The 25910-nt window shown below is 39.2% G+C and overlaps 2 protein-coding genes across 4 annotated transcripts in view; one reads left to right on the top strand and one right to left on the bottom strand.

Moving 5' to 3' along the window:
- The window catches only part of rab3gap2 (RAB3 GTPase activating protein subunit 2 (non-catalytic)), a 35460-nt gene extending 30372 nt beyond the window's left edge, over window positions 1-5088 (top strand). For both annotated transcript variants that reach the window (XM_007257592.4, XM_007257590.4), the window contains exon 35: window positions 138-5088. In XM_007257592.4, coding sequence (XP_007257654.3) covers window positions 138-290 — 153 coding nt within the window. In that variant the 3' untranslated portion in view covers window positions 291-5088. The remainder of the gene's footprint in view (window positions 1-137) is intronic.
- On the bottom strand, window positions 4863-25910 carry iars2 (isoleucyl-tRNA synthetase 2, mitochondrial). Of its 2 annotated transcripts, XM_007257593.4 has the most exons (24): window positions 25502-25910; window positions 24314-24436; window positions 24019-24172; window positions 22886-23034; window positions 22595-22644; window positions 21540-21649; window positions 21368-21458; window positions 20448-20563; window positions 18831-19000; window positions 18600-18690; window positions 18337-18488; window positions 17109-17269; window positions 16672-16774; window positions 15372-15465; window positions 14950-15021; window positions 13361-13469; window positions 12663-12765; window positions 11473-11598; window positions 11242-11373; window positions 10989-11095; window positions 9788-9933; window positions 9415-9605; window positions 7958-8102; window positions 4863-6971 (listed from the first exon to the last, which is right to left on the bottom strand). In XM_007257593.4, exons 1-24 carry the CDS (start codon window positions 25763-25765, stop codon window positions 6826-6828), a joined length of 3105 nt encoding a protein of 1034 aa, XP_007257655.3. In that variant the 5' UTR covers window positions 25766-25910; the 3' UTR covers window positions 4863-6825. The 2 variants fall into 2 exon arrangements, with proteins under 2 accessions (XP_007257655.3, XP_007257656.3); XM_007257594.4 differs by lacking the exon at window positions 14950-15021 and having other exon boundaries at window positions 25502-25909.

Below are 25910 nucleotides of genomic sequence, written 5' to 3'. Positions count from 1 at the left end.
AAAAGATTAAAAATATTGTGTGATCAGCTTTAAAAAAAAACTTTGAATTTGGGCCTTTTTTGGGACTTCACCTGCTGTGTGAATATAGTCTAACACTCCAGAATGGATTATTTGAATGAATATATCTGTTTACTCAGGACCCGAGTGAGCTGCGCTGTCCCTCAGTACCACTGAAGCAGAGCAGCCGCCTGGTGAGCAAAGTCATCGAGATGCTGCCGGAAAACCACGCCCAGTACAGCCTAGCACTCCACCTGCTGGAGACTGTGGACTCGCTACAGGAAAATGAGTGAGGGAGAAGCAGAGAGAGCGAGAGAGACAGAGAGACGGTAGCAGGAGGTAGGGATAAAGAGAGATAGAGAGATAAATAGGGATCAAAGGCAGGAGGAAGAAATGGCAGAAACGGATTTGGAGGGGAAAGAGACTTCTTAAGCACAGGTCTCTGACTGAGACTGGCTTATTTTCAGGAGTTGTTTGTCACTTTTTAAAGTCTGCTTTAATGTATCTTGAGGGCTTTCAAGGCAATCAGAGATCATCTGAATCAATCAATCAGATAACTGAATAGTTGAGCAAAAAACATCAAATTTGCACAATTTTCTACTTATTTCAGATGTAAATAAAAAAAAAACATTACTACCGTCTTATTGTTTCCACATTTACTGTCTACTGATAATAGGGGACACTTTGTAGTTCTATAATTATAATCTCCTTTCACCCGGTTCTTCAAAGCTTAGGACTCCACAGGAGAGACCACCACAGATCATCTGTTGGGTGGTGGGTCATTTTTTTTTCTGAGCACTGGCATTGGTTAGTACGTTGGTGGACTGAGTGGATCAGGTGTAGCAGTGCTGCTGGAGCTTTTAAACACAGTACCATATTTTTCACACTATAAGGCGCACTGGATTATAAGGAGCACTATCAATAAACGTCTATTTTCTGGGCTATTTTCATACACAAAGTGCACTGGATTATAAGGCCATTTAAGAAGACACTGTAAGAAACTTCTAATTCACAAAGTTTTGCTGCTGGGTGGTGGTGGGGGGTAGTTAAGTAAAGCTAAGTAAACAAAACTGTAATAAAAAAAGACATTCTTTTAAAGTTAAATGAGCGCTGGATGTTAATCTACACAGATTTCTCAAATAAAACTGTCTATTTGGGTGAGTAAAGCACTTTCTTTTATTTACAGTAAGCTTAGATTAGCAAATTTCTCCAGCACTAAGGCTAGAGCATTAGCATTAGCCGCTAACCACTTCAGCAGTTAGGGTTAGGAGTACAGGCCGAAAATACTTACCTCTGAACGGTTAAATAGCAAGCGCGGTTAGCAGCTAATGCTAATGACACTTCAGCCTTAGTGTTTTTCAGCGGAGTGGCTTTACTGTTCTTTACAACCTGACTGGTAAATATAAGGCTCACTGACGATTTTTGGGAAAATTAAAAGATTTTGTGCGCCTTATAGTGCAAAAAATGTGGTATTCACTCACTGTCCTCCACACTATTACACACTCTTACTTATAGCTGCTTCACCTTGTAGATAAAGGCTTAATCCCATTTCACCCCTTGGCCCTACCACTTACCCCTACCTTTTGTTTTCGAGTGTAACCCTTCCTCTTGGAACAGAGTTACAAGAGGAAGGGGTGAAAACCTCACTCTAAAAATTGGGACAACCCTTGAAGCACCCAATATGTCATCTGAAGAGCTAAAGTTCAGTAACCTGGCTGCTGCTGGTTAACTAGTGAACTTTAGGGTTTTATTGTATGTCTTCAGAAAGATTTAAGATTCAAAGGGAGATGGTGCAGAAATTATTATTTTTCATTCTATAATTCCACTGTGATAGGGAGCTGAAATTAGCTTTGATTAGCTTTTATTTTATTTTATTTTTTCGTTTCGTTCCATTCTGCAGCCCCTGTCGTCTGTTGCGGAAAGTAAGCTAGCTAGCTAGCTACTGAGAAAAACTACTAGCGATCTTTTTTTATGCTTGTTATGAGGAATTTGGCCATAGAAAATTTAAACTACACAATAAACTTGGTTAATAAAGTGCTAATCGTCACTTTCAACAAGAAATATACTTACATTTGTGGGTTTCTGATCAGTGATTCTCATACCCCTTTGGTTTAAAATCTCTGTTTGAAGGGCTAACAAGCCTATCCCTTCCCCTAACCTACCCCTCCAGCCTAACAAGAATCATGACACCCCTACCCTTTGGCGCGCACACGCAAAACAGAGGGGTAGGGGTAAGGGGTGAAATAGGATTGGGCCAAATCCGAGACAGAAGCTCATCTTCATCCTCTACTCCATCATCAGTGCCCACAAGACGCTGCCAACGAGACGTTGGCCAACGTTGGACACTGTTGGCTGGATATTTGTGATGAGTGGTCTATTCTGAATACAGTAGTGACTCAGAGGTATTTAAAAACTCCAGCAGCACTGCTGTACCTGATCCAATAGTACCAGCACAACACACACTAACACCTCATACACCACCACCAAGCTAATCAGTGCAGTGCTTAAAATAATAATGGCCCACCACCCAAATAAACGTAACAGCTGCTCTGTGGTGGTCTATTCTGTGGGATCCTGAGTTTTGAAGAACCGTGTAAAAGGAGAATAATAAATATAAAGTACAATATATAAAACAGATACAGGACTACAATCTGTAACTATAGTATTTATAGAACTATAACCAGTATGTACAATTAAATAAGGAGAAAATTGTGTAAACTTGCGTAATAAAAATATTACTTTAGGTTCAGCATCTTGTGGAGGCTGTAGAAACACATAATTGTTCAACATCAGCAGTACGTATATCCTTATATAGCCTCTGTAGAGAGTCTTCTCAAGAAAACTGCTTTAGAAAAAAAGAGGAAAAAAAGCTAATGAAAGAAAGAAAAATGGACACAAAAATCAGCATCTGCAGTTCTATGCACCTAATCACAGACAGCAAACCGCGGGGCATTCCTAAATCAAGGCCTTACTGAGTAGTGCCCAGTGCTGCTACTGTAATATGCAGTACTTTATCATATTGTGATCTGTATTATAGTATATTATTGGGTGGAGAGACATGGGTGAAACTAGGTCCTTCATGTAGCTCTTCATTCAGTCATCATTCACCATTCATCTTCATCCAGCATATCTTCAGTAGTGTCAATAGACTCCAACATTGGCTCACATTGGCGTCCTCTTATCTCTTATCTTTTTCTTTTCCTTGCTCTCTTGATCTATTAGAGTAAAGAAGTCAGGTCTGTATCCAGTGTAATGAAAAGTATTTTTGTGCATCTTCGTTAGGATACAGGCTCTGGATCATATACAGATTATATGGAGTATATAACACAGAGGCTCTGCGCTGTAACACACAAGCACGATTCTGCACAGGTGCTGCTGTTTCCTACTGTATAGAAGCAAAAAAAAAAGCAGCAGCTACGTGCAAAATTAATCAAACAGGGCTTTGCACTGCTTTGCTTTAGCCATAAATGACACGTTTGGCCCTCTGTTCAGATAATAAGTTCAGTTATTGTAATATGAACCAAAACATAGGCTTGGTAGCTTGCCACATACACTTGGATGCACTACTAAGAAGATGAGTTGAGATATTTAAGTGTTTATAGCTGTTTTAAGATCATAATGAGATTTTGAATGTAAACTTAAAGGAGGAAAGCAGAGGGTTAATAATAATAACAGTACAGTACAAAAAACAGTAAAGTACATTTCACAGAAATGATCCCGTAATTGTTGACATTGCTACACATCCATACAGTATAGGGGTGTAACAGTATATATACTGTATTTTTCGCACTGTAAGGTGCACCGTAATACAAGGCAATCAGTGAACGCCTATTTTCTGGTCTATTTTCATACATAAGGTGAACCAGATTATTAGGCGCATTTTAAGCGACACTAGTAGGGAACAGGGGTTTCGCCATATTTTTCTTCTAATTTAACAGGTCTCACCGCTGAGTGGTGATGGTGGTGGGGTAGTTAAATAAGCTAAGTAAAAAAAAAAGAAAAAAAAAAAAGCTCTATCTACACAGATTTGTATTCTGAAAACTGTTCATTTGGGTGAGTAAAGTGCTTCAGTTTATTTACAGTAAGCTTAGATTCCCAAATTTCTCCAGCTCTAAGACTGCAGTATTAGCATTAGCGGCTAAGGCCGCCTGACAGCACTACTCTAAGGAACCCTGGGTGTTCCGGTAAACCAGGGCAATATTATCTATGATAAATGTGCAGACTACAGTCCAATATGCTCACCTCTGAACAGAGAAAGAGCTAGCGCTTAGCATGGTTAACAGGTAATGATAATGCTGCTCCAGCAGTGCTAGCCGGGATTAGCAGCAGGCTACAGACCGATATACTCACCTCTGAACAGTAAAAGAGCTAGCACTTAGCACGGTTAGTGGCTAATGCTAATGCTGCTCCAGCCTCTGTGCCTCAGGCTAAACTGTAACTTCTGTATAACGCTGTACTTCAACAGAGTGGCTTTACTGCTCCTTACAACCTGACTGGTAAAATTAATTTTTCAGTTATTATTGGCTAATTGATTTTTTCAGATTAATCTGATATTTTTTCTTTTCCAAATTTGATCCAGTTTATTTTGGGTTTATTTGAACTTAAATAATTTGAAAAAAAGCAGGGTTCATTCAGAGTATTAGAGCTGAGGAAACCCAATTTAAGTGCTTATTACCACATAAAGTGCTTTTTTTTTTTTTTTTTACTTACCTTTTTATTGACAAACTTTTTTTTTTTACAATTTAATTCACAATTTCGGCCACACAGTTCAGAACGAGAAAACCATACAACTGTGCAACAGCATAAATACACATGTACATAAGTACACTGTTACACCCTTATACAAAACAGTACTAAACAAAATCCATCCTTCATGTGTGCCTTTATTCTGTTTTGCTTTGTGTACAAGGATAAACAGTCAGACAGTACAAAGCATTTTCTCATTCATAAGTAAAGAGATATTTTTGTTTTCTGCAAATCTTTAAACACACTTTTCTCTCTTAATAAACTCAAACACATTTACACAGCTTTAAGGAGGAACCTCTGCCATGGCTTTAGGAATTATATCAATAAAACAAACTATAAAACCTGTCTGGAAGAAACATGCCTTTATTCTCTGTTCGGTTTAATGTCTCTCGTTCTCTTACACCCACACTCATTCTTACACCCACACACACACACACTGACATGTGACATGTATATACATTCTGTCTTCACTGGGCACAGTTTCCCAAAAGCCCTGAAATATTAGAATCTTCTTAAAGGAGAGCTCCAGTGTGAAATAATTTTTGGTGCTCTTCACTCTACTGATCATGACTTTATATTTTTTTAAGATGTCGGCACTCTGAGATTTAGCTACGCTATGTGATGTGAACAGTGGCTTTTAATACACTTCTTGTTTACTTTTAAAGTTCTTAATGCCTCGTTTTAAAGGACAAGACTCTCCAAAGTCCACCAATGAGGTGTGAAGCTACTTTGAGCCTGGATAACGGTCGAAAAAGCGAATTTATTTGCAGGGGCAAAACATGCCTTGTTAAAACACATTCTAGCCTGTTTTAACCAAGTGCACAAATATACAGGATCTCAGAAAGCTGCGGGAGAATAGATGTGGGCTATTTAGCAAAGATAGGTACTTTTTAATCACATTTCACACCGGAGTTCTCCTTTAAATTGAGAGGAAGTATAAACAGTGTAAGGGTGGGCAATATTGCAACATTTTATCATATGATGATGATTTTTTTTTGTGATACATAATATATCGTCACTGTCCAATTAAGAAAAATGGTATCGTCAAAATAGTAAATTTAAAGGAGAAGGCAAAAATGTTCTTTGAATAGAAGTTAGCGTAAAATGAAAGTTTTTAATTTTATGTTAGAGCCATTCTAGTGGTCCATTCATCCAGAATTATTTACATAGTATACCAATCAGCTACATGGTTCAATTGATGATGGAAACTAAAAATGGGCAAAAATGGAGATACCTGTTTTTCATTGGACAGCAGTGATATATAATAATAATAATATTTTCCTGAGCATATCTTGCATGTTGTCAATGCATAAAAAACATTGACCAACTGCACATTTTATTACAGAACAAAATGGAATTAGTCCTGTTTATTTCAATGATATTTATTTTAATGATATTAAATATAATGATACAATATTAGCCTACAATATCGCCCAGCCCTAGTTTAGAGTAAAGCATTTAATAATAATCTTTCACTCATTTTTTCCCCAGAGGCTTTTGGGAAACTTGCTGCTGGTCAGTAGCTTTTCAGTTGATTTCACTGATGGCTGACTTTCTCTGAACTCGTTGAGTGTAAATTGCCTTATGGAACGGTACCTCCTAAATAAATACTCCCAAAACCAGTTTTATGTCAACACACTGAATGTGTTTGAGTAATGTCAGATTCTTTTTGTGCGTATGATGTCCTGTTATATGTGTATATACTATAAAACAATATATTTGGCCAGTTATTTTTGCTTGTAAAAACAGAATTTAACATTAGAATAAACAATAATTAAGAATTTGATGCTTCATAAAGGTGCCCAAAACTGGCTGACCAAATAAAGATCTTTAAATGAATATTTATTACTGTTTATTATTATTACTGAAAGTTATGCACTGTAAGTTCTGCTGCATTACTCAAACACCCACCCAAGGCCTTGTCCATAACCAGCTCCACATCAGAAACAGTGCAGAATAATAAGGAAGTAGTAGTAAGGAAAGCTGAGCAGTTCTTATTGGTCCACAGTAGCCCTCGTTTCCGCAGACTGACTGTCGTGACCGGAGCAGCAGGCAGGTGATAGTCATTGAGACGTCAGGCATCTACTGGGAGTGTCCGGGGACAGTTTGGCATCGCGGACAGAGACATTCGGGAGTATCTGACGTGTAACGGCGACATCGTGGACAGCGGGAGAGAGAGATGGGCACTGCTGCTATGGCATATGTGCTGTCCTCACGGATAACACCACCTACAGGATAAACAGAGAATAAAGAGAATTAAGAGGACATTAGCCATTAGATTCAGTCCAAGATATCACAGATGCAAACATTAAGGGGTTTGCTGCACATATAAATAATTGTCAAATTGTAGCAGAGCTCAAACCCATCGTTATGGTTAATGGGTAACTACAGCTCTGGAAAAAAAATAAGAGACCACTTAAAAATGATTTTACCAAATTGAAAACCTCTGGAATATAATCAAGAGGAAGACGGATGATCACAAGCCATCAAACCAAACTGAACTGCTTGAATTTTTGCACCAGGAGTAAAGGCATAAAGTTATCCAAAAGCAGTGTGTAAGACTGGTGGAGGAGAACATGCCAAGATGCATTTAAAAAAAAACTGATTAAAAACCAGGGTTATTCCACCAAATATTGATTTCTGAACTCCTAAAACTTTATGAATATGAACTTGTTTTCTTTGCATTATTTGAAGCCTGAAAGCTTCTTTTTTGTTATTTCAGCCATTTCTCATTTTCTGCAAATAAATGATCTAAATGACAATTTTATTTGGAAAGCGACTCGGTTCTGCTACATCAGCTAACAGACGCCTTGTGCTGATCAACTTTGGAGTGATGTGGAGAGAGAGCGCCATCCACCCACCCAGAGAGAGTTAAGCCAATTGTGCTCTCTCAGGGCTCTGGCAGCTGATGGCAAGCTGCATGACCGGGATTCCAACCAGCGATCTCCCAAGTGCTGTCTCACTAAAGTGGTTATTCCCACAGTAAGTGTAGTATTACAAAATTATAAGCTAAAAAATACACCAATACACCTCTATAATTAAAGATATACATACAAAAGGTTTGAAACCTTTTTAAGTAGCTGTAAATTAGAAATTTACTACAGGTATTACATTATTAGCTTTGGGCTCATTTCCAAATTTAGAATTCCAATTTTTCCAATAGAATTTAGAATTCCAATATTTCTATTTATTTAATTCAGCAGCAGTGCCTCACCCTCCAGGTTGATGAGGAAGCTCCCACTGTTGGTGATGGCATCAGAAGGCAGGTCCCTGGGGAGAGTGCTGGTCAGCGTGGTGCGAGATGCCATCATCAGCTCCGTCAGCTGAGAGCAGGTGGATGTGGGCTCCTCCTGCAGAGACTGATGGATGGAGGGGTGAAAAACAGGAGGATAAAAACTGTAAATTTGAAATTGTATCATCATTGTTTTATTTTACTTTCTTCCTTTTATACATACTGCAGTTTTAATAAGATACAATAATAAAATAAGGATATACACCAATTAGCCATAACATTAAACTGACAGGGGACAGAAATAACACTAATGCCATTGGAACCAGATGATCAGTCAAGTGGTGGGATCTACATTTTAGGCAGTAAGTGAATAGTCAGTCCTTAAAGATGAAGCAGAAAAATTGTTACATTTCTTAAAGGTGTCATTCCATCATTTATTCATTCATTTTAAAATGTCTAGTTGTGTCTCTAGTATGAATGAATGCCATGTGAGCTGTTTTTTGTGAAACAAAAGTGCTCCGGTGATCCAGTATAACATCCAGTGGAGGAGACATTTTTACACTAATAACAGTCTTTGCAATGTCATATGTTACTTTACAGCATGTGTAATGATGGCCTGCTAAGTGCAGTTCAGCCACTGTCCTAGTCTTAGAGTCTCTGTAAAACGGAAAATCCACTGGAGATCCTATTTAAACCTATAGTTACACACAGAGATGGGTAGTCCAGTTGGAACAAAACCTGTTGATTTTTACTCTTAACTAGTGTAATCAGAACGGTTCTAAAAATACACACCTACCTATCTCAATTGTACTTCCCTGGTGGTGTTCCAAAGACAAATTATAACCATTTGTTCCTAAGCTCTGAATTACTAGGCAAAACATATAAAACACTGATGTGTTATTTGCACAAATAACACAGGAATGAACTGCCATGCTGTTCCTAACGCTGTTAGCTGCTGTCTGACGAGACGTGTCTGGCTGCGTCGCTGCAGCTCTGCCTGTGGGCGGTCATGAGCCAAGGTGGGTAAGGCTCCTTTTTTTTATATTTTCTTTTACTAACTTCTGCAGCCAATGAAGGTTGAGGAAGAAATTCATGTGCAACATGCAACCTATTGGATATTGGAAAGAACAAGTGGATTTTAGCAGAAGGACACCTTTAAAAAGATCTACAACACTGACAAGATCCAAGTGTGATTACTATATGAAGAACAATCCACAACATCAGGCAGGTCTTGTGGAGGTGTACCCAGCATGCACTGGCCAGTACCTACCAAAACTTCTCCAAGAAATGTCCTAAAGGAAGATCTCCTGCTAATATCTTGGTTTTTGATACCACAGGACACCTTCAGAGGTGGCTTCCATGCCTCCGCTCTTCAGAGCACTTCATTATGCAGGTGGTTTTAATGTTATGGCTGATCAGTGTGGTACTTTCAATCCTACCTCCATGAGCTCAAAGAGAAGACCAGGCTCGATAGCGATGGTGAGGTCGTACTCTACTGCGTTGCGTCCTGGGATAGACGATAGGAACGAGTCTCTGATAGCACACGCCCCCTCCACTGCCTCCTCCAATCCTGGCTTCCTCCACACAGAGCTGCTTTTAACCCAGCCGCTCCGGAACAGAGTCTCTCCTTCTACATAGAGAGAGAAAAAAGAGAGAGGGAGTGAGAGAGAGAGAGAGGGAGAGATAATGATGAGCAAGTTTATGTGATATAAACAGATGCAGACTGTATTTCATCTGTTGATGTCCAAGAATGATCGTTTAATAATGGTAATCCTGTGAATTCTAATAAATGGTGAATTTATTTATGCATACCATCGTGTCCAGGGGCATGCTGATACACCTCCTCTGCCAGATGAGGCAGGATGGGGGCAATGGATCGCGTGACACCATCCAAAATCTCTTCTAGAGCCGTCTGGCACGACCTCCTACCCACAGAGTTCTCAGCATCGCAGTACAGCCTGAGTACAGCATTTCATTTGAACAGACATTAAAGGAAAATATACTGGTGCATCTAAAAAAAAAATTATATCATCGTAAAGTACATTTATTTTAGTAATGCAAAGTGAAGATCATATTATGTAGATGTATTAAACACAGAGTAATCTACTAATGCATCTCAAAAAATTAGAATATCATTGAAAAGTTACTTTTTCAGTAGTTCAGTTTAAAATGTGAAACTAATATATTATGTAGACGTATAACACTCAGAGTGATCTATTTTAAGCTTTTATTTGTATTATTGTTGATGATTATGGCTTACAGCCAATGAAAAGCCAAAAATCTGTGTCTAAGAAAATTTGAATATTATATAAGATCAGTTGGTACTTTTGGCAGTGTGCCAAGCCCTGCTGGAAAATGAAATCCACTTCTCCATAAAAGTTGTCAACAGAGGGAAGCAGTGGATCAACAGTGGATCAACACCAGCAGATGACATGTCTCTCCAAACCATCACTGATTGGTGGAAACTTCACACTAGACCTCAAACAGCTTGAACTGTGTGTCTCTCCAGTCTTCCTCTGCTCCCTTGATTTCCAAATGAAATGCTAAATGCTGTTTTTCTGAGATGCACTAGTGTGTTTATTTCTTTTAATGTTGACGATTATAAATTGCAGCCAATGAAAACGCAAAAGTCAGTATCTTGGAAAATGTGAATATTATATAAGATTAATTATCACTTTGGGCAGTGTGCATATATTTAAGTCCTGCTAAAAAATGAAATCTGCATCTCCATAAAAGTTGTCAGCAGAGGGAAGCATGAAGTGCTCTGTGGGGTATTGAGTATTAGAGCAAGGTAAAATTGTGGTAATAAAGTATAAGAAGGTCTACAGGAAAACTACAGAAAACATAGAAATAGTAGTTTTGCTTGTTATGCTTGATCTGTGTATGTTTTAACTATATTGCATATTTATGCATGCACTGTAACAGCCAATATGGATTTACTACAGCAGTCAGTTTTGAGGAGACCAGGGTTTCTGGTTCAGATTCTGTGTGGATCTTGTGAGCTTCTCCCAACCTGTCTTTGATGATGCTGAAGTAAAAGTTGGAAAGGTCTCGGGTGATGAAGGCCTGGAGTAGGCGGATCACTCGACCACAATCAAACTCGTTATAGGCATCAGTTACCTAACACAAACACGCACACAATTAATTAAATAAATGTTATTTAATTATATACTAAATCAGCACTTTCTTTTGGAGTCAGTTTGTCCTCTCGTCTCTCCTCATCAGAGCTGAATACAGGCAGAATAAATAAATAAATGCGGATTTACCTTGATGCTGTACTCCCGGAGCAGGTGCAGCAGGTACTGATCTATGTAGTGCATTTCTTTGGGGTCCACAGCCTGAGTACGAGGATCAAAACCCTGCAGATTCCCCAGCAAGAACTTCAGAGTGTTCCTCAACTAGAAAGAGAAAGTGAGAGGGGACATTTTAAATTTTGTTTCCAACAAAACCTGTATAATCTTCTCTGGACAGGATGTGGCAGTGAACTGGTGTCAGACCTTGTTAATGTTCTCTCTGGCTGAGTTCAGAGCTTTGGGGCCGATCTGAACTTCAGAGAACACGTTGGATTCTGCAACCCACCACCTCAACACATCCGCACCATAAGCAGGAGAGGCTGCTTTATCCTGAGAGAGAGAGAGAGAGAGAGAGAGAGAGACATGAAGAAAAGCAGCGCATCAAGACACCATTGTAATGTTTGGAGTGTGGAAGGGTAGATGGAGGATAGGATTGATGGATGGTGGCAGAATGGTTGGGATGGAGGGATAAAGGCGGGATGGACAGAGGGAGGGTGGGATAGTTGGAAGGATAGATGGGTGGGATGGATGAAGGGTGGTTGGAGGATCGAATGGATGGAGGGTGGGAGTAGGGTAGGATGGATGAAGGGTGGGTGGAAAGGTGGTTGGAATGGAGTGATAGAGGTGGGATAGATGGATAGAAAGAGGGTGAGATGGATGGATGGGTTGTTGGACAGACAGAGGGAGGGTGGGGTGAATGGATGAAGTGTAGGCTGGATGGATGATGGAAGGTTGGATGGAGGGATGGATGGAAAAATGGTTGGGATGAAGAGATAGAGGTGGGATGGATGAAGTGTGCTTGGAGGATCGGATGGAGGGTGGAAGTAGGGTAGGATGGATGGATGGAGGGTTAGTGGAAAGGTGGTTGGAACAGAGTGATAGAGGTGGGATAGATAAATAGAAAGAGGGTGAGGTGAATGGATGGATTGTTGGACAGACAGAGGGAGGGTGGGTGAATAGATGAAGGGTAGGCTGGATGGAGGGTGGAAGGTTGGATGGGGGGGTGGATGGAAGAATGGTTGGGATGAAGGGATAGAGGTGGGATGTATGGACAGAGGAAGGGTGGAATAGATGGATTGATGGACTGACAGACGTATAGAGGGTGGGATGGATGAAGGGTAGGATGGATGGAGGGTGGAAAGGTGGTTGGGATGGTTGGAGGATGGATGAAGGGACAGAGGTGGGATGGATGAACAGACAGAGGGAGGGTGGGATGGATAGCTGGATGGATGGACAAGCAGACGGATGGCGGGTGGGATAGATGGATTGATGGACGAACCAAGGATGTGGGGAGAGAGAGAAAGAGAGAGAGAGAGAGAGAGAGAGAGAGAGAGAAAGAGTGTGATAGATGGATGGAACAGAATAAGAGAATGATTTTTGTCTGAGTGGTTTACCGTTCCTCCGTTGATGACGACATCAGGATCCACCACATTACCAAGACTCTTAGACATCTTCTCTCCTTTCTCACTGAGAGCAAAGCCGTGGACCACAAGAGCTCTGATACACAAATAAGAAAGATGATTTTTAGAGATTTTTAATTTGCACCCACTGCCGACACAGACGTGCAAATACACACACACAGCTTGTCTCATCCCTGTATGATAGGGCTGGCTCTCTGGAGGATATAAAAATGTCAATTTAGGCGCCATGTCTATTGCTAGGAGTGGGCTAATGGGCAGTGGCAGTGGACAAATAGCTATTTTATTAAACGCAAAGTAATGAAACTCAGAGATGTGGATCCGGATGGGACTAAAATTACTGGAGGACCACAGAGTTCAGTAAAAACAGTAGATAATTCAGCCTGTAATTTCCTCAGAGGACATCTGAAAAAAACACAGACAGGGTCATTCCAGGCGGGAATAAAATCACAGAGGACCCCCCTCCCCATAAAAGAGAAAATTACCCCAGGACCCCCTGAGAAACTAATCCTGTCCGGATAAAGCTTTATTAAATGTTTTAAAATATTCTTTTGAAACGTTAGTTTAGAGTATATTGGTCACTCTAATCAAACAGACAAAAGGCTGGTCTTGTATGAGTGGATATAACTGCTCGCTAAATTGACTTTCCTATAGGTACTTGTATTCAGACTCACTTGTAGGGGGCTTTGTTGCGCACAGCCACGCTGGTCAGCAGAGACGACTGGAACCAGCCACCAATCTGATCCTTCCCTTCCACATAGACATCTGCACGCGGCTCAGCCTCTGAGAGGGCAAAAGGAGAAAGAAGGAAGAAGAAAAGTTAATAGAGTTAGTGAGAGGGTGCTCTAAGCTGTTTTCCCCCCATTTCCTCTTTAACATCAGAACCAATCAGCCTGAGGAAAAACAGGACAGTGCAGTTCGTGTAGATCTGCAGGTAAACGCACACTAATCACTACAAAGTCATACGAAAGAGCATGACCAAGAAGAACCTTCTTCCCTACAAGAGCAGAAAGAGTGGAAAATTGGAAAATGTGTTAACATCTGGAGAAGATACACTTTAAAAGGTACACACTGAGAAGAACTCTTCTAATTGTTAGAATTATTAATAATAAATGTCAACTGGTGCTGTAAGATAATCACAGATGCACCATAATACTGAAAAACTGTTGACCAAAGTCACAAACAGACCAAGTTAAAAAGCAGTTTTTGCATTTTTTTTAATTCAACCTTTAATTTCAAACTATTCAAAATATTTATTCAATATTTTTACATCCCAGCAGACATAACAACAAAGTATAATAAATTTACCTCTGCAGTGCTATTTTAGGCATACACTTACCTCTCAGCAATGCTATAAATTGTTATTTTACTCATGAATTTACCTCAGCAGTGCTTTTCAAGTCATACATGCATGGAATTTACACAGAGCGGCAGCCATTTGTTAGGCAAACGAATGCTAAAGCGAAGTTAGCTCAGCTAAACTTACTATCCTAGCCCTGTACACTTCATAGATTTCAGCTGGAAAACAGTCTACTTGCAAAGAGGCAGTGTGATCCCAAACACTTTACTTCATTAATTAATTCATTCAAGTACAGTACAGTGCCACAATCTCTCATTGGGGTTCATTTTTTTTTTTTTTACATCATCAAAAACGATATCTAGTGGCCAAACTAAATGAATACTATATTTTTGACAATCGATACAGTATTATGGTCCACAGTAACGCAATACTTCTTTTTGTTGTTTTTTTTGTGATAGATCCTTTAAACATGAATGTGCTCAACATTAATGTGTAACAAGTGAACATCTGAGAGATTCCACAAACAGAAAGAGGTATGTGGCCCTAATTGCTTTGGAAATCCAATAAAGCATAACAGACCTTGTACTCTATGGATAGTTAGGATTAACTTCCCTTTTTTAAATGATATTACCCAACAGAAATGATGTTAATTCAAGTGTACTCATCCTAGCATGTTGAGCCCTAGTCACATTGTGAGCATTGCACCAGCACAGGAGACAGTGTGAGTGAATGTAGCATCAATGTAGCAATGATTTAAAGCTCTTTATTACACAAATATTGCTCAGATTTATCCCCCAGCGCTACTTTCAACTGAGGACTGCCCATTCTCCCTCTTGTACCTTTAAAGGTATCTCCTACATGCTTTCTGCATGCATCAGTCAAGATAAGAAAGGAAAAAAGAGGGGAATTAGTTGACAGATCAATCAAGACAGAGAAGAGTTTCGGTTTTGCCATATCGACAACCTTGTACTGCGGTACTGGATCGACTGAACCATCCTCGCTTGGTCTGTGTGGACGAGGCTTCTTCCTCACCCGCTGTAGAAAAAAAATGCACACAATTCTTTTTCACACTGTTGTGACAGGCATTAACTGGACACTACTAGAAAGTAATAACTGGTGAAAAGTTAGAAGTGTAGCTCATGGGGCATATTTCATGCTGGACATCCTCCAAAACTTGACAAAAGTCTTGGCGGGATATACATGAATACAACTATGCCATTACCAAGTCAGTGTCACTGCTGTCCTTAGAACGAGTGATATAGGGACAACAGAAACTGGCCCATGTTTAATGCAGTGGAGAGAAGCTGGTAAATTTGCTTTAGACAGACTACAGTCTTTACTTAAACTTATATTGTACACCTTACAACACCTCAAAGTTAACCTACCCTGCAGTACAGCAGCCCAGGATGTACCACTGTCAAACCAGATGTCCAGTACATCTTCCCCACGCTCATAATCCGTCACTGCACCTGCTTTGCTCTGAAACACACACAAATTATGCATGTATTAAATAGAAGACTCTACTACATACACACACCATATATGTACTGCGCACAGATGGAATTCAACCTCCACATTTAACCCATCGGGTATCGAACGCACAACCTTGTCATTGATGGCCTGGTGCTCTAACCACTAAGCTCCCACGGCCACCACTGAGATGTATAAAATCATCTGCCAATAGCAAATTGTTTAAGCAATCGCAAATCGTCTTAAAATTAATGGAAAGTAAGACTAAAATCAAGCAAAAATCACTAATTTCAAGTATCAGTATAAGTACATCATTGACTTTTTGTGCTTAATTTGATTTCAGATTACCTAAAATAATGTGAATATTCTTCCAAAAAGATGTGGTTGAAGCAGATTGACAAATTGTTACTTATGGAAAAACTAATCTACGAATTACACCAGAACTCTGAAATAACAAAGTTTGCTTCTAGATGTTTACCTCTACATCTTATAATGTTATGTCCCTTCTGTGTTTGGACTTTGCACTGGAAGAAATAATGTTATATATTATATAACATATTTTTTTGCATTAAGAGACAAACTTTTTCCTAATTTTACGAAATTTTATTGTCCATTATATACTATTACCCTGGACTATTTATTTTTTATATTGTCGAAAATAATGGAAAACCCAATAAAAAATGATTAAAATTGTGTAAAAAAAAATTAATAATACTCTAAATATTCTAAGTAAGAATGATGAAGATCATTACAAACATAAGCAAAATAATCTTACCATTAAAATGTGTAGAAAGACCAAAATTCTTATCCGAAGAAATAAAAAAAGAAGATTTATTGTCTTGAAATAAGACAATTTCACTAAGATTTTTGTAAAACTGTTAATTGTAGCTTTACTGTAGTTATGTGAGATGAATAACCAATGCCTGAGCCTAAACACATGTTTTAAGGGGTAAATATTGACAAAAAAAGTGGTGCTTGAAACCCACAAACATCCCAAAATTACAGCTGTCATTTTTTTTATTAATAAATGACCAAGTATTATATTATTGTGTAATTTTTCTCTTAATCTACTTTTAGGACTTGTGTAAAACAAAATCGGCAGATGCTTTTGGTATTTCATATTAAGACAGAAATATACAACAATTCTAAAGGGTTCCCAAACTTTCAAGCACCACTGTACTGTATCTGACCCTCACAACTCTCCTGACTGCTTACCTTCTTGAGCACATCTGGGGGAAGCAGTGTTTCTATAGGCTCCTCCCACCAGCTGTCGCTTCCTTTCTCCGCAAACACTTTGGCTATGTGAGCCACTGTGTGCCTGTCGCAGAAGTAAACAATTTTAAATACCAAGTATACATATACCAAGTTGCTAGAGAGGATACCAAGGTATTTCAGGAGGCAGCTATTGTATTCTTGCTCATTGAGTTTTTTTGGTTAAGACATAAAAGGAGTGCATAAAACTGTATACATTACTTTTAAAGTAGGGCTACAGCTAATCATTTTTTTGGTATTCAACTTATCCGGTGATTAGTAATTAGGTAATTAGCTGCCATTGTCCACAACATTTTTTACAATCAAAATTGTCGTCACAGCTCTAGTTTATACAGTTCTATACAGCTGTGTGTGTGTGCATGTATTTGTGAGTGAAGTACTTGTTTATGAGTGGCTCTCCAGTCTGTTTGTGATAGAAGACTGGTATGGGGACTCCCCAGCTTCTCTGGCGGGAGATGCACCAGTACGTCCGTCTGTCCAGCATGGCTAAGAGACTGGCCCTTGCTGACTCTGGCATGACCCGAACCTTCTGCAGCACTTCCTATTTACAGAACAGGCTGAATTAACACAGTGTCTAGAGATCTGAAAAGAATCTGAATCACAATTGTTTAGAAAAATCCAAATTCAACAATATTCTCTTTAGTCACAGTAGATTAGAGTGCAACCCTCCAAATGTCTAGCATAATGTAATTAGCAAAGCAGCATTTAGCAATTAACTTTCATGCATTATTAGCAATATTAGCATTTGTGAGTGCTGGGTTGAGGAATCACCTTTGCTTTGTGTTTAAGAGGAAAAGAAAAGTATGGAAGAAAAAACAAAAAACTCTTTATAATAAGTCAATGAACAGTCATATGTAAATAGGTTTATGGTCGTGACATCACAACCCTACTTAATTCAATCAGGGTGTTTTTTGCAGCTAATGCACTTTAGACTAGGGTTAGTATATGTTATGAACTGTAAACTGAGACTCAATTATGAATACCCAGTTATATTGTATTTTTCGCACTATAAGGTGCACTATCAATGAACGTCTATTTTCTAGTCTAATTTCATACATAAGGCAAAATGGATAATAAAGAGCATTTTGCAACACTAGTAAGGAACAGGGGTGTCACCATGTTCCCCTTCTAATTCTGGTTGGGTGGTGGGGGTAACTAAGTTAAGTAAAGCGAAGCTAAATAAACAAAACTGTTTCTTTTAAAATTAAAGTGCTAGTGTTAATGCTAATGCTGCTACAGCAGTGCTAGCTGTGGTTAGCAGCAGGCTACAGGCTGATAATACTCATCTCTAAACGGAGAAAGAGCTAGCACTTAGCGCAGTCAACGGCTAATGCTAATACTGCTCCAGTCTTAGGTCTCAGTGCTGGAGAATTTAACTAAAACTCCTGCATAACTCTCCACTTCAGCAGAGTGGCTTTACTGCTCCTTATATCCTGACTGGTAAACAGTAATATAATTTAAACATAAGGTGCACCAGATTCTAAGGCGCACTGGTGAATTTTGGGAAAATTAAAGGATTTTAACTATGCCATATAGTGCAAAAAAAAGAAAAAGGTAATTAGCAATACTAGCACATGTGAGGGCTGGGTTGTGGAGTCTTTGAGTCACCTTGGCCTTGTCTTTAAGACTGGCTGTGTTGATGAACCACTGCTTGCTGGCTCGAATTATCACTGGTTTCTTACTCCGCCAGTCGTACGGGTAACTGTGCACACACTCCTCCTCTTTCACCAACGCACCAGCGGCCCGCAGCATTGAGATCACTAACAAATAAACACAGACAGATACAATTAAAAAACAACATTAACACAAACATATTCACGGTAATGGTTTATCTAACAATAATGGATCAGCCCTTCCTCAACAGCTCTAACCTGTAGAAGTGCCTTCCTCAAACACAGACTGCTCCTGGAGATCAACTCCAGCCAGCTCCGTAAACTTTCCTTCTTCGTCCACCATACACTCCTACACAGAGGGAGAGAGAGAGAGAGAGATAGAGAGAGGGAGAGAGAGCGTACAGGACAGAGGAGAAGAGTCAGTACTTGGGGAACCCACACCAAGTACATTCTGAATTCTTTAAGTCAGTTATGGTTTGTGTAACACACCACAGGCAGTTGGAAGTGAGTGGCCACGCTGTAGTCCTCCATGCCATGAGCAGGAGCAGTGTGGACCAATCCGGTTCCTTTGGCCATGGTCACATGATTAGCCGGCAACAGTGGCACCTCTTTTCCAGAGATGGTGGGATGCTGGCAGACTCCACCCTCCAGATCCGAACCTAAAGAAAAAGATAATGTATCGGGTGGTCTGGAATCAAATATTTCAGTAAAAATATTGAACAAATCCAAACTTCATTCAATAATAACGGGCAGCTAAACTCCTGAAGGCTGAATGAAAAATCATGAGTCATAGGTAAATATGTTCATGTTTGTGATCCATGATCTCAATCCTGATCAATTCAAACAGGCTTAGAGACTAGGAGACTTGAGTTTGTATAACGTATTATACACTATAAACTTGATGATTCAAAAATCATGTTTACTCCATCCTTATTAGGGATTGTATAATGACTTGGTATAAAATACACTGTACAGTGAGACAAAAAAATGTAATGAGACATGATCTAGTATCATATCCTATGACTTTTGTCATGTCCCGTGGAAGTGAAGAAAGGAAGTTTCACACTGTTTTTGAAATGGTTAACTGTAAACAGAAAAGTACATATGTTGAGCAGCGATGCATGGCACATTGTAGCCCCCAGCCCCCATCCCCATTCTTGCACTATTGGCGTACAAACTCATAAATCATTTGATCATATAATCATATAATCATAATAATATAAAAAAAACTACTGCCTTCAAAAGTTAAACAAGTCTTGAACATTAATCTACGCATACAGCTCTGGACAAAATGAGTTTTATCAAATTGGAATATAATCAAGAGGAAGATGGATGATCCCAAACCATTAAACCAAACTGAACTGCCTGAATTTTGCACCAGGAGTAAAGGCATAAAAATATTCAAAAGCAGTGTGTAAGACTGGTGGAGGAGGACATGATGCCAAGATGCATGAAAACTGTGATTAAAAACCAGGGTTATTCCACTAAATATTGATTTCTGAACTCTTAAAACTTTATGAATATGAATTTGTTTCCTTTGCATTATTTGGAGTCTGAAAGCTCTGTTTCTTTTTTTGTTTTTTCAGCCATTTCTCATTTTCTGCAAATAAATGCTCTAAATGACTCTAATTGGCTCTAATATTTTTTTTGGAATTTGGGAGAAATGTCAATTATTGAATAATGTGTATAGAATAAAACAATGTTCATTTTACTTAAAACAGCAAAATCAGAAAAACCGATTCAGAAACTGAAGTGGTCTCTTAATTGTTTTCCACAGCTGTTTTTGAGTAAACACATTTTTTCTATGTATTTAGTCCGTTTAGATTGCCAGTGTTTGTTTAGTAGGGGAAAAAATAGGCAAAATGTCTTAATTTGTCTGGAGAGGTTATGTGCTCTTCGGCCCCGCCCCTGAACTGGTATCTGCATTTGGTCAAGTTGAAAGACAATCAATGATATGCCAAAACTCCTAATTGGTCCAGCTCTAGAATAATAATCAATTCCCAATATTGATTATTGGGAGATTGATTAGTGACTGTGTTAGTACACTGTACATCCCGTTTATATGTTACTTTAAAGAAAGTTCCACCCAATAGTGATGAGGAATACCTGTGAAAGTTCCCAGGCTCTGCAGATTAGTGCCAAGTGCAGAGGTCAGACTGGTAATGCGTTCTGTAGCCACTAGCAGGAGCTGCTCATTATCTGCTCTCTTCACCAGAGAATACCTGTGGATGATACAAATACATTTACTTTTTTGGCCAAAGTATACCCAAATGAGTTTCAATAACATACTGACTGAACAAATGCCAAACCAGTTCCCAAACTGTGGTCCATCCAAGGACATTACTAAAGTTTGATCAACTGCACGAAAACGGTGAACAGAGCGTGTGTGGAGCAAAGGAACAGGACCATACACAGTTTAGGCATCCGTTACACAGTGCCACACAGAGACTGTAAGAAAAGATGGACGCCGTGTCGCCTTTCCCATTTATTCAATGTAAATGAAGCCAAAATCTTCCGCCATGTTGGCGATCCTGATACCCGAGTCTGCGCAGTAGAGACCAGAGGAGGGAGAAAGACTGTGGAGAGCTCCTACTCATTTAAATAAACCCCGCCTCTGAGGGATTCCTCGAGGTCACAGGCTGCAGAGCAGAGCGGAGCTGACGGTCTGTTATTGGTCCCGCCCATAACGAGCCCTTTTACAATAGCCACACCTTTGTAAATAGAGCTGAATAAAGTTTTAAAAAACGAATTCTGTGGGGATATGAAAAATTGACAATATAAGCAAAGGTTACACTAGCTGTTGCATTTAAATAATGGAGGTAGAATTACAGTATATTAGAAAAAAACGTGATTGAAAGTTGTTCTGTTTTGCTATTGAAACCTATGGGGATGGGTGGGGTTACACAGCTTTCTGAAACCGAACAGCAGGGGGCGCCCGACCTGTGGTGGCTTCACATGCTCTGTCCAGCTATACACAGTCTATGGTGCCACATATCAGAACAGGTTTCTGTGTTTGGTGAACTCACTGGGCTTTGGGCATGAAGCAGATGGCCTGATTTGCTGGAATTGTCCACGGCTGCGTCGTCCAAACCAGCACAGACACTTTATCAGCTGCCTCTGAAAGAAACAGATCCACAGAGAGTTAGGAGAGATAAAGAGACTGAACAGTATAAGATAGTGAGAGACAGGAGGACATACCTAAGCCTACTGCTAGTTTAGATGGAGGGGTGGTCAGAGGGAAAGTAGCGTACACAGCCTTGCTCACATGCTCAGAGTTATACTCCAGCTCAGCTTCTGCCAGCGCCGTCCTGCACACAGATAATATTAGTAATATGTGACTTGCAGAAAAAAGTTTTATAGTATTAAGGTTATTAAGGTCCATTAAATCAGAATTTAACTCATGATACAGAGACTTGAAAGGTCTGTATCCTACATGTTTCATCTGTTTCGCATTTTAATCATTCTTTTACAATACCATTTTCAACCTCTCTTTATTCCTTAGAATTTTATATATTTTTCATATGTTTGTCATGTGTGCATGCCTCATTCAAAACAGCTAAAACACTCCTGAAAATGCAGCGTGAATTAGATGGTTCATGTGACATCACAGACATAATTTAAACAGCTATTTTTGCAGCTTACAGACAATAATAATAGTAATAATAATAATAATAACAGTAATAATTTTATTTTTAGGCCAATATATTAATACAATGAAAATGACAGAAATTAAATACATAAAAGCAAACCAATAGAAAATGTAAAACAAAATAAATAAAATAAACTGTGGATTAGAAAAAATTCAAGCTAGGGGTGTGCCATATCATACCGTATACAATAATATCATCAACATTTTTGAATATCCTGAACGATATTATACCCTGAAATATTGGCCATATCACTTACCCATAATTACCACACCAGGGTGCTATTTTTTGTTGTTTTTAGCAAAAGCAATAGAAAAGATCATTCAAACTGTTCTCATTTTCCACTATATTTCTACTAGAGACAGATTATATCTGTCCAGTATCATTTATTTTCCTTTAATCCTGGATATATGAAGATTTGCATTTGGAGTGCATTATTAGTATCATGACATTCTGAATCATTAACTGCTGGTACAAATCTGATAATTTTTTTTTTAAATCTTAGTTAAGGGAGAGCCAGATCATATCAAATGCAATAATATAATTTAATTTCCATTTTGTTGCAGTAGTGTATTCTTGAAAATCTTTTTAAAATAAACAGTGTACCTGGTTGACGGTGACCAAAAGACTGGTTTGTAGTCCTGGTAAATCAAACCCTGAAATAGTCACATAACCAGATGTAATAGAACATACACAATACAGTACTTTACACACAGAAATCACATCACTATAATCTTTTAAATAACAGGAGCAGAAAAAAACAAACATTCTTAACGTTTAACGAAAAACCAATGGAAAAAGATTTATTACATTTGAATTAAAAGATTTTTAGTAGAGAGAGTTGTTTCTTTGATTTGACTATGAGTTAAACTACAGTATGGCTGCCGGTTAATCTACCTTGCTGTGCATGTCCTCGAAGACCCGCAGCTGTGCAGCCTCATACTGCCCATTAAAGGTGTAGTAACAGTTCTCCCAGTCGGCCATCACACCCCAGCGCTGGAACGCTGCCCGCTGACGTGCTATAGCTTCTTCTGCAAACTCACGCGCTACACACAGATACAGATACAGACAAAGATAAAAAGACACAAATTAAACTACATACGATACATAGCCAGTTTGTTGGGTAATATACCCACGCCAACTCATTAGTAAAATTTAAAACAAATATTCATCATATACAAAAAAAAAAAAAAATTATAATATACTACTAATAATTATGATATATATATATATTATTCTTATCCAATGCAGGATTTTTTAGATAATCTGTCTAAAAAATAAACAAGCTGTGGGATGTTCCAATTGGACAATTCTCAACATTGACCTTAAAGAGTATTTATCCCAGAAAGCTGATTTTCCCTTAGTTTATTACAAATAAAGGAGTTTGAGGACACTCTGTTTCTAGTCCATATATTTTATATATGAAAAATAACCTGCCCTGTTTTTCTAGTGTCACAATAACTTAAGCATTTGTCTTGCATACCTCTATCTAAGCAGCCCCACCCCATTAATATTAGCTGTTTTTAGAAGTTAGCAGGGTGAATGGGAAAACGTGCCTTAGGAGTAAGTAGGGTAATATATGCTTTTTAAATAGACTATATACACTGCACATTTATTGCAATAAATAATTACTGAAAACATTACTGGCATTTAAATATAAAATGATAGCAAATCAATGCAAAATCTTTTTAATACCACCATAAATAATTAAGAAAGTATTAGCCATTCTACAGTGGCTCTGGCTGAGTTTGAATCACGTAAGCTGACTGGCTGATGACATTTTCATTGGGAATAAAGTGCAAAATTAATAAATTGTTTCTTCTGCTGTGTGCAAGGCCTGGTACGGCAGCCCAGAACTTTCCTGTGACACATCAGCAACAGTGTTTTCTAATTTTCTTGCGTTGGAACAGAAATGACAAATGTACGTGTTTAGCTTGAACAAACAGTGTGAAAGGCTACAGCAGCAGTAAAACTTTACTCCACACTATTATGTTTAAACTAAAGTAAAACATAACAACCCCTACTCTGACCTTTCTGTCTGATCTGCAGAGGTGTCATATCTTTGGCCTGCAGCTCCCCCAGTGCTTTCAGCTCGATGGGCAGTCCGTGACAGTCCCAGCCAGGGACATAGTGCACTTTTCTCCCTCTCAGCATTTCAAAACGATTATGGATGTCTTTCAAGATCTGAAACAAAGAAGAGGAAAGTCAGGAATGTTGTAAATAAGCAAAAATGAACACTGCCCATTTTAATTTAAATAACTGTAGTTTAACCAAATATCTGGTTAAGATTAGACACCACAAATCTTCTATTCAAGTCTCTGTTACCTTGTTGAGAGCATGACCAACATGAGCATCTCCATTAGCATAGGGAGGTCCATCGTGAAGACAAAACTCCTTCTTAGCCTTTCTCTCTCTCTGCCAGGAGTACAACTGCTCGAAGCTGCATTCCTAGACGGCATTAGGACAGATTGAGTGGAGATAAAGGAAGTTACATTAACACCTGCACCTACGTTTACACTACCAGACTCAAATCAGATTTTTTAATTAATGTGGCTTAGATCTGATTTTTTTTTCATAGCTGTGAGAACGTGCCAAATCAGATTATTTCAAATCAGATCTGAGCGACTTTCACATGCAGTTCTAAATTGGAAATGTATCCAATCTATAGACATGCAACATGAATGTGAACAGTCAAATCGGAATTCATGCATCTTTTTGCTTTTACACTCATTTACACTCTTCCTCAAAATGCTTCCATACAATATTCCACACTTTTCCTCACAATACTCCTCAAAATCTTCCATACAATATTCCACACTTTTCCTCACACTTCTCCATACAATTTTCCACACTTTTCCTCAAAACACTACTCAAACTCTTCCATACAATTTTCCACACTTTTCCTCAAAACACTACTCAAACTCTTCCATACAATATTCCACACTTTTCCTCACAATACTCCTTAAAATCTTCCATACAATTTTCCACACTTTTCCTCAAAACACTACTCAAACTCTTCCATACAATATTCCACACTTTTCCTCACAATACTCCTCAAAATCTTCCATACAATATTCCACACTTTTCCTCACACTTCTCCATACAATTTTCCACACTTTTCCTCAAAACACTACTCAAACTCTTCCATACAATATTCCACACTTTTCCTCACAACACTACTCAAACTCTCCCATACAATATTCCACACTTTTCATCACAATACTCCTCACACTTCTCCATACAATATTCCACACAACACGCCTCAAAATCTTCCATACAATTTTCCACACTTTTCCTCAAAACACTACTCAAACTCTTCCATACAATATTCCACACTTTTCCTCACAACACTACTCAAACTCTCCCATACAATATTCCACACTTTTCATCACAATACTCCTCACACTTCTCCATACAATATTCCACACAACACGCCTCAAAATCTTCCATACAATATTTCACAATTCTCCATACAATATCCCACACTCTTCCTCACACTACTCCTCAGTTTACCTGCTGGATGCGCAGCTCCAGGTTCAGCAGCTCGGGGCCGCTGAGCTTCATGGGGAAGGCGGAGCGGGGCAGCAGCACGGTGTGCCGGTGGTCTCCCGGCTGGCTGCTGCTCCCGGCAGCCCGAGCCGCGTCCCCGGGCGGAGCGGCGGAGCGCCCGCGGGTCTGGGTGAAGGAGACCGCGGGCCGGAGCGGCACCCCTCCCCGGAGAGAGAGCCCGCAGCGGGCCACGCCCTCCCGCAGCGCCCGAGCGCCGCACAGCAGCATAATGAGGAGAGCGGCGAACGGAGTCTGGCAGCGCGCGGGGTCACGAAACAGCGGCTTTACCGCTTAGACCATCCAAACACGCGGAGCGCGCGGAACTGTTTACCACGACCTCTCCCACACGGAACTCACACACTCACACTGTTTC

Source organism: Astyanax mexicanus, chromosome 14 (genome assembly GCF_023375975.1).
Source record: "Astyanax mexicanus isolate ESR-SI-001 chromosome 14, AstMex3_surface, whole genome shotgun sequence".
NCBI classification, from domain to species: domain Eukaryota; kingdom Metazoa; phylum Chordata; class Actinopteri; order Characiformes; family Acestrorhamphidae; genus Astyanax; species Astyanax mexicanus.
The sequence above is the reverse complement of the archived record's forward strand: the minus strand, read 5'-3'. Positions and strand labels throughout refer to the sequence as shown.